This window comes from Lathyrus oleraceus, chromosome 2, assembly GCF_024323335.1.
Source record: "Lathyrus oleraceus cultivar Zhongwan6 chromosome 2, CAAS_Psat_ZW6_1.0, whole genome shotgun sequence".
Classification (NCBI taxonomy): Eukaryota; Viridiplantae; Streptophyta; class Magnoliopsida; order Fabales; family Fabaceae; genus Lathyrus; species Lathyrus oleraceus.
This window is the reverse complement of record NC_066580.1, coordinates 333,765,001-333,773,629: the sequence shown is the minus strand read 5'-3', so window position 1 is coordinate 333,773,629 and position 8,629 is coordinate 333,765,001. Positions and strand designations below refer to the sequence as shown.

The following is an 8,629-nucleotide window of genomic DNA, read 5'->3' as shown; positions in this document are numbered from 1 at the left end:
CCCAACCATATGATCGATTCCCTCTTGGAACTGGATCACACCAAAATCACTACCATCACCATAGGTAACGCTTCACTAATCCCCCATAATGGAAATTAGCTACTCGCATCCGATCCATCACCATAGGATTGAGTCTCACCAAAACTAGACCGAAATTTATACACCATGATGCATGACCCTCAAATAACATTCATTAACACATCAAGGTTCACCACAATGGATCCCCCCACCCCACATCTCATAATTCATGTATCACATCATTCTTCATGCAATCATCAATTTATGTTATAATGTCATTAACATCAACAAACATCAGTAACTCATCACACATTATTACATGGCATTCATCCATATCACTTTACACAAAAATAATAGCACATCATCGCATTCATTATAACGATTCACTAATTTAACCAAATAAATCATCATAAACCTCTCCACGATTGACAATTGACTACTATGAGTGTAACTTAGCCTTAGGAAGTCTATAAGCCCTTTCAAATACGTTAGAAAAGATTTCATAATAAAAAAGTAAGTTTTTAAGTGAAAAGTAGTCTATCTGTTAACACATACGATCCGTAGGTCGACACATAGAATTTTGTTTCCTATGTGTCGGCACATACGATTTACAGGTCGACACATGTGCTGCATTTTTAAAGCATGTACGTTCTGACTCATGTGACACTTAAATGTGTCGACTCATGGCCTTCATAGGTCGACACATGACATTTATAGGTCGACACTTGACCTTCATAGGTCGACACATACTGCAAAACTTTCCAAATATAAAATTTTGACCATCTAAACACTACCAAATGCACCAAAAACAGATACCACGAAAACTCATTTTTTATGGTTATAGCTTCTTAACTCATCATCCACTCATAGTTTTCAAGAGTCAACATCATGTTACAAAACATAATCATACCATTCATCCTTAAATCATCAATCACATAATCAAGGTTAAAAACCTTCAAACATCAATCAATGGTATATCATGATTCAACAACATCAAAATAACATATACGTCCATATAATACACAAATTTCACCCTAATTCATCATATAATCAAAAGTGATATTTAGATCAACAATACCCAATCCTAAGGGGGTTAAAGGTTCCTCTATCTACCCACCTGTTCTAACACCCATTAAAGAAACACATCTTCCCCCTTACTGGATTTCCAGCACAAAAAAAAACATTTGATTTCCTAGAGTTCTTCAACCTTAAGCCTCTGCTCTTCCTCTTTGCCTCTTTTAATCCAACTCCCCAAAACACGTTATGACTCTCTCGATTCTAAATTCTCTATTTTGTTGCAAGACTTATTTTCTTCCAAAATAGACTTTTCCCATCATACCTTCCAACTTACCATTGTATTTCCTATTTTATCCTCCATATCTTCCTTATTCCCAACCTTGCCCCCACTTCTACTACACATCTAATTTCCTCATTATTTTATTTATAAAATAAATATAAATATTATCCTAATATTTATTAAAATTCTTAATAATTCTAAACACCAAAGCCTAACTCATAAACAATTTAACATGTCAATCAATCCGAATAAAATTTTAAATAATTCGATAAAATCAAAAATGGAACTCGGGGTGTTACAACTCTTCCCAACTTAGAAGATTTTTTGCCCTCAAAATTTACCTGAAGAAAATAGTGTCGGATACGACTCTCTAATTTGACTCTCCAACTCTCAAGCTATGCTCCAACCAGTCGATCCTCCCCACACTGCCTTCACCAAGGCAATCTCCTTACCAAACAACTGCTTCACTTGGATCACATGAGATAGATCCATAATGTATCTCCTCAACTGAGACACATGAAACACATCATGAAGATTAGCAAGCGACGATGGCAAGGCAATCCGATAGGCCACCTCTCCTATTCTCTACAAGATTTGGTAAGGACAAACAAAACGTGGCGTGAGCTTTCGAGACTTCAAAGCTCAACCAATGTCGGTTACCGGAGTAACCCTGAAAAACATATGGTCCCCCTCTTTGAACTCAAGTGTCTTTCTCCTCTTACCTTGGTAACTCTTCCGGTGACTCTGTGAAACCTTCATCTTCTCTTGAATTAGCTTGATCTTCTTAGATGTTTGTTGCACAATCTCAGGTCCAATTACCACACTCTCACCAGATTCGTACCAACACAGGGGTGTCCTACACCTCCTGTCATACAATGCCTTAAACAGGGTCATCCAAATACTCAAATGGAAATTGTTATTGTAGGTGGACTCAATTAACGACGAGTAGCTATCCCAATCACTTCCCCACTGTAGCACACAAGACCTCAATAGATCTTCCAAGGATTGGATAGTCCTTTCCGTTTGCCCATTAGTCAGCGGATGATAAGAGAAACTCAACTTCAACTTAGTACCCAAGGCTTCTTGCAAACTCTGCCAAAATCTTAACGTGAACCTCCGATCTCTATCCTACACAATGCTTGACAAAATATCATGCAGACTAACGATCTTCTCAATATACAACTCAACTAACTCCTGTAAGTTGTAGTTGATCCTAATTGGTATGAAATGAGCGACAAGTAAGCTCGACGTAGTTGTTCTTGATTTTTGAATCAGAGAGGTTTGATCGTGGAATTCGTAGGAATCAGAAGTCAATTCCCAAAAACAGTTGCACTATTCAATTTGGGAACTAGAAATGTATGATGAAGTGATGGAATAAAGTCTCAGTGTGGCGGAGTAAGCTTTCGGTACGTCGGAGACGGGGTAGACCTGCAAAGTTAGCACTCTAACGTTCAATTCATTGAGTGATTAACAAAAGAGTACATCGAATTATGATTAGAACATACTTAGGTCTCTCATGGGATACATTATGTATGAGGGACAACTATAGATGCCTCATGCTTCTCTGCGTGGAACGCGAGGAACCGTTAGATAATATTCAAGGGGGAATAACTATCCATGGCGTGGATCGAGTACAAGTCTCAAGGTCGATGATGAATTTTACCTTTAATATCTTCTGACTTTAGACGGGTGAATGGGCCTCCTCGATATTGATCAATCTGGAACACAAATGAAGATGTTTTTAATAATATTATGTAAGAATGTAAAATAATAAGTTTCATGTATATTTGTTTAAATAATATATTAAAAATTATATATTCAACCTTTTTTTATAAATAATTTCTTAATAATTTTTTTAAAGAAAGTATCCTTAAATTCGTTAGTAAAATGTTTATTTAATTATATTGATAATTTAAAAACACTTATCATGATCAAAGGAAGACTAAAGCATTGTGACTCACAAAATTAGAGAAGGCTTTGAGATAAACAAGATCCAACAATCATGGAAGAAAGAGAGAAATAAAGGCATGAGACAAAAAAACTAAAGTGTGTCCTTTCTCTTCCTATATTGACCCTATCAATGCAATAATAAGTGACATACTTTGTTTTTCTTCCTTCATTCTTCTCAACCGACAATATCACAAAACAGTGACAAATGGCTTCGAAAATGGGAAGCACAAACCCCTTCAATGATAATCCTCCTTCCATCAATAACAGAATTGTTCATTTCACTCTCTATTCTCTGCTTCCCATATCCCTTATTTGTTTATACTTCAACATTTTCTCCCTTACTCATTCACCAGTTCAGCTTCTTCAGTCTACCGTCATTTTCAACTACCACTCATCTATTTGTTCTTCTCCTCCTTCAACTTCCTCTATAGGTATGTATAAATAACTAATTTCTACTCAAAATTCTAGAATCTTTAGAAGCAAAGTTTTTAAATTGACAATAAAAATTGTTTGCAACAAGTACATATGTGTTTGCAAAAACATTGTTTTTTCATGATGTGTTGCTAATGTTTTTTTTTTGTAAAATCTACTAGTTGAGTTTATCATTAACTATCTATCAATTTGGTACTAATTAAAGATTTATTGGTTTAATTTTTTTTTTTGCAGAGAAGGACATGGCTTATAATTATGAGAAATCATGTAACTATTCAAATGGAGATTGGGTAAGTGATATGAGAGAACCATTATACAATGTCACAACATGTGACACAATCAAAGAGACTGAGAAATGCACCACCAATGGAAGGCCTGATTTAGGCTATCTTTATTGGAGATGGAAACCAAATGAGTGCAATCTTCCAAGGTTTGAACCAAACACTTTCCTCAAACTCGTTCAAAATAAACACATAGCTTTTGTTGGAGATTCCTTGGCTAGAAACCAATTAGAGTCACTTCTTTGCATGTTATCAACTACTTCAACACCTTATCTTGTTTACCAAAATGGGGAGGACAAAAAATTTCGTCGGTGGCACTTTCCTTCACGTAATGTAAACTTTTCTTTGTATTGGTCCCCATTTCTAGTTCATGGTGTTGAAAGATCAAATGAAGGACAATATTATAATACAATGTTTTTGGATCTTGCCAATGAGAGGTGGGCAAGGGATATTGATCTATTGGACATGATTGTGATATCAATTGGGCATTGGTTTTTGCTTCCTTCAATTTACTATGAGGGTAATTTAGTTATTGGTAGCTTGAATTGTCCTGACCTCAATCATACTCAAATAGATTTTTATGTTCCATTGAGAAAGGCTTTAAGGACTACTCTTAATAGTATAGTTGAGAGGAAAGTTGCTAAGGGAAATGGAATTGATGTGATTGTGAAAACATTTTCACCTGCCCATTTTGAAGGTGATTGGAATAAGGGTGGTGGTTGTTCAAAGACCAAGCCTTATAGAAAAGAGGAAAAGGTAGTTGGAGGAATGGAAGGTGAGATTAGAAGGATAGAGATAGAAGAAGTGGAAAGTGCTAAGTTCAAAGTCAAAGAATTTGGAGGAATTAGATTTGAGATTTTGGATGTAACTAGATTGGCACTATTGAGACCAGATGGCCATCCAGGTCCTTATATGAATCCTTTTCCATTTGTAAATGGAGTTCAAGAATATGTACAAAATGATTGTGTGCATTGGTGTTTGCCAGGACCAATAGATACTTGGAATGAAATATTTTTAGAGGTGATGAAGAAGTGGGGTAAATATCCATAGAGAAGGGTGAGGCATTTCTCCAATATACTTCTAAGTTACTTAGATTTTTATAATTCCACCATTCATGTGATCATGGATATTGCATTATAAATAAAATAAATCTTTTAATAAGGAGATTTCAATTGAAGAATGATTGATTGTTTGTATCCTTTTATTCACATTTTTTATTTATTATGTTTGATTTCTAAGTATCAACAATTTGTTTACTATTATGAATAAATATAAAGAAATGTTGCTAATAGGGATGGAATCCAGGACCAATAGCTCGCAAACGTTTAGCCCTTGAGTTATTCCATCCACCTCATTAGTATATATATTTTAAGAAAAAAGTTATGATAATAGTATGCAACTAATACTTTTATCTTCATAGTTCTGAAAAGCTTTTCTGATCTCCTTATCACATTTTTGCATCGATAATTAACTATGTATCCATGACGTGTTACCTTTTTTCTTTGAAATTCTATACGTATTTCAATTTCATAATTTATCATATTTCACATATGATATGTTATTTAAAATTTAATATATCATTTAAGGTGTAAAAATACAAGAAAAAACAAAAACTATTTGAATATGATATATGATAACTAATTATATAAATAAACTAATATATGGAGTTAAAATATGAAAATCGAAATTATAATTAAGCCAACTGATTATGAAAAAAAAAGTTGAATGTAAAATAGTATATAAAATGAGTTATATAAATCTAAAATAATAATAATTATTATTATATAAAATATTATATATATATATATATATATATATATATATATATATATATATATATATATATATATATATATATATATATATATATATATATATATATATATATATATATATATATATATATATATATATATATATATATATATATATATATATATATATATATATATATATATATATATATATATATATATATATATATATATATATATATATATAGGCTTAAATTTGTTTTTAAGTTCTAGACCATATCTATTTGGAAGAAAATAAATTGATATGAGGCTAGACTAAGTTGTAGTAGGTATTTGTCGGTTAACCTAACTTTTTTTCAACCTTAATTGGCGGGAACAAATAAATGTGTTTTTGTTGGAAACAAAGAAAACAAAATGGACAATAAATGTTAAAGTTCAAGGTCAAATACAAATTGAAAATATCGCACAAATTAAAAAATGTAATTAAAAATATATAAAAAAATTTGAATTATTTCCGATATAAATGTCGAATTTGTATTATGCGTGTTTTTTTTATATAAATAAACTTTAATCAAGTTAATTTTGATAGTAAAATTGGTAGTAAACCATGTTTATTGATTGTAGGTAGTACAATAGATAAGTAGAGTGAAATACGATAAATAGTAGAAAAAAGTGGCGGAGTGTGTAATATTTTAAAGCGACCACAAATATAAATAATGTAAGTAACATGATTTTAAAATGCAATCATAATTGCAGCGATAATATGGTTGAGAGGTGTGTCTGTGTGTGAGAGAGAGATCATAAAACTCAACAAGCAGAAAATGAAAAGATAAACTCGAAATATTTCAAGTTTTGTGTGAATAAAGAGTTAAACGAAGCTCTCTATTTTTAGCCAAAAACATGAATGTCAGAATTGTTGTATTTGGTAGTGTTACATCTTACCAGGAAGTAGACATTATCAAAAGTTTTGGATCTATTGCAGACGTTCTTGCACAAAAGGATACGCTAGGGTGTGTGGTTGACGCTAAATGGACTATTAAGACTGTTTGATTGTTATGAAACAGGTGACAAAAAAGGGAGTAAATGTTGGAACCTAAAGAATATGAATGTATTGTGTATTTCTCACATGTTGGCATGTGAAAATAACAAGCTGACGTGAGGGAAATGACTGTAGTGTTAATAAACCATTTTTTAATAAAATAAAAATAAATTTCAAATTAAAAAAAAATTAACATTGATTGTTGTGGTTGAGATCAAATTGGTTGAGGCGAGTTGGCAATAAAGATTGAGGTGGAAAAGGTGACACACATGTGGTGTTAAATTTTTGTAAGTGTTCACTTCGTAGGCGAAAATCTATACCCCTTGCAACACACCTTAAGGGCTGCCTTCGAGGTATTTCATATCAAAAGTGGTATATAAAAGTGAGTTGACATTATTTTGAACACAATTCAAATATATTCATTGGGGGGTGGTTTGCTCGTTTTGCATTTTTATTTTCATCTTCCCGTTATTTTTTTATTTAGGAAACTTAATCAATTTTACGTAGTTCGAGGCTGAAGTTTTATCAATCACAAATGTCCCCCATTCCAAAATTAGGGCCTTTGAAAATGTCTCTCGCCGAGTTGAGGTTACTTCGTCTATAGGGTTATTTTTCTCTTTCTCCAGTGTCAAGCTAACACCTGTCAACGGCTAGGTGACTCTGTAGCACCTCAAATTTGCACCTCCCTTGTTGTACATACATTTTTTCATGATTAGGTCATTAACATTAACATTGTCCACTGCATAGCATTGCATTGTCCTTTGCCCAAGTGCAAGCCATCAGTCAAGACTGGTTAGGAGGATCAGTCAAGCAAGCAAGCAAGTGCAATTCCTATTGAGGCAAAGCCCTGGGGTTGATTCAACAAGTTCATGTGACCTAGGGATCATTTTGAAGTGGTTTGGCCAAAGGTTAGATGCTCAGAAGTCATCAGTCATTGCACAATCCATCTGAAACCCTAGAAAGTCAACTGTGGTCAACTGTGCATGAATTCATGGATTTGAAGGTGAGAGATGGTTAGAGAGGCCTCATTCATGTCCATACAAGTCTCATTTGACATGTCAAAGATCAACATTGAAGAATTTGAGGTCAGATGGAAAGTTTCCAAAAATAGTAAGTGACCTGTAATTTCAAGCTGCCAAAAATGGAAAGGTCTTCTCCTCAAATTTACATCATCATAAAAGCTTCAAATGGAATTTTGTCCAACATGAAAGTTGAAGATCTTGCTCTCACCTTTCCAAAAAGTCCAAGAAAATCCATTTCTCATTTGTGGTTGGCATGTTATGATCAAATCATTGTCAAGAAAATTTGAACTTCAAAGTGGGATAACTTTCACACCAATTGGCCAAATTGAGTGGGGTTTTTTGCTACAATCTTCTTTTGACATGCTCTATCATAATCATTCATCAAAAATCCTCACAAAAATATTGCATTTTCTATGTGATTTGAATTTAAAAAAGGGAGGGAAAAAAGTCCATTTTAAAAATATGCATTTTTTATGTTTCCAATCATCTGAATTTGATCTAAAATAACATTTGGAGTGTGGTTAGCAAGAAATTCGTGCACTGTAGCAAGGTTCTCATTCACATAGGGTGTTTTGATCAACATTAGCATAACACTTGCATTTCCATTAAACATTCACATTTGGCTAATTGAGATTAAGGAAAGGATTAACAACACGTATATAAGGCTAATGCTAACTGAATTTGGGATAAAAAAAACACTTCATTCAAACCAGATCTAGATCAAAACTTGAAAATTGCATAAACTCTTTCTCTCCATTTTTTCTGAAATTCTTCATAGAGCTTGCATTGTTCTTCGAGGATCCATCATACACAAGCCTTTTGGAAGTGAATTGTGG

At 33.1% G+C, this 8,629-nt stretch overlaps 1 protein-coding gene across 1 annotated transcript; it reads left to right on the top strand.

Moving 5' to 3' along the window:
* The first annotated feature begins 3,252 nt into the window (after positions 1 to 3,252).
* On the top strand, positions 3,253 to 5,158 carry LOC127119372 (xyloglucan O-acetyltransferase 1). The gene is made up of 2 exons (XM_051049599.1): positions 3,253 to 3,696; positions 3,932 to 5,158. Exons 1-2 carry the CDS (start codon positions 3,471 to 3,473, stop codon positions 5,026 to 5,028), a joined length of 1,323 nt encoding a protein of 440 aa, XP_050905556.1. The 5' UTR covers positions 3,253 to 3,470; the 3' UTR covers positions 5,029 to 5,158.
* Positions 5,159 to 8,629: the final 3,471 nt, after the last annotated feature.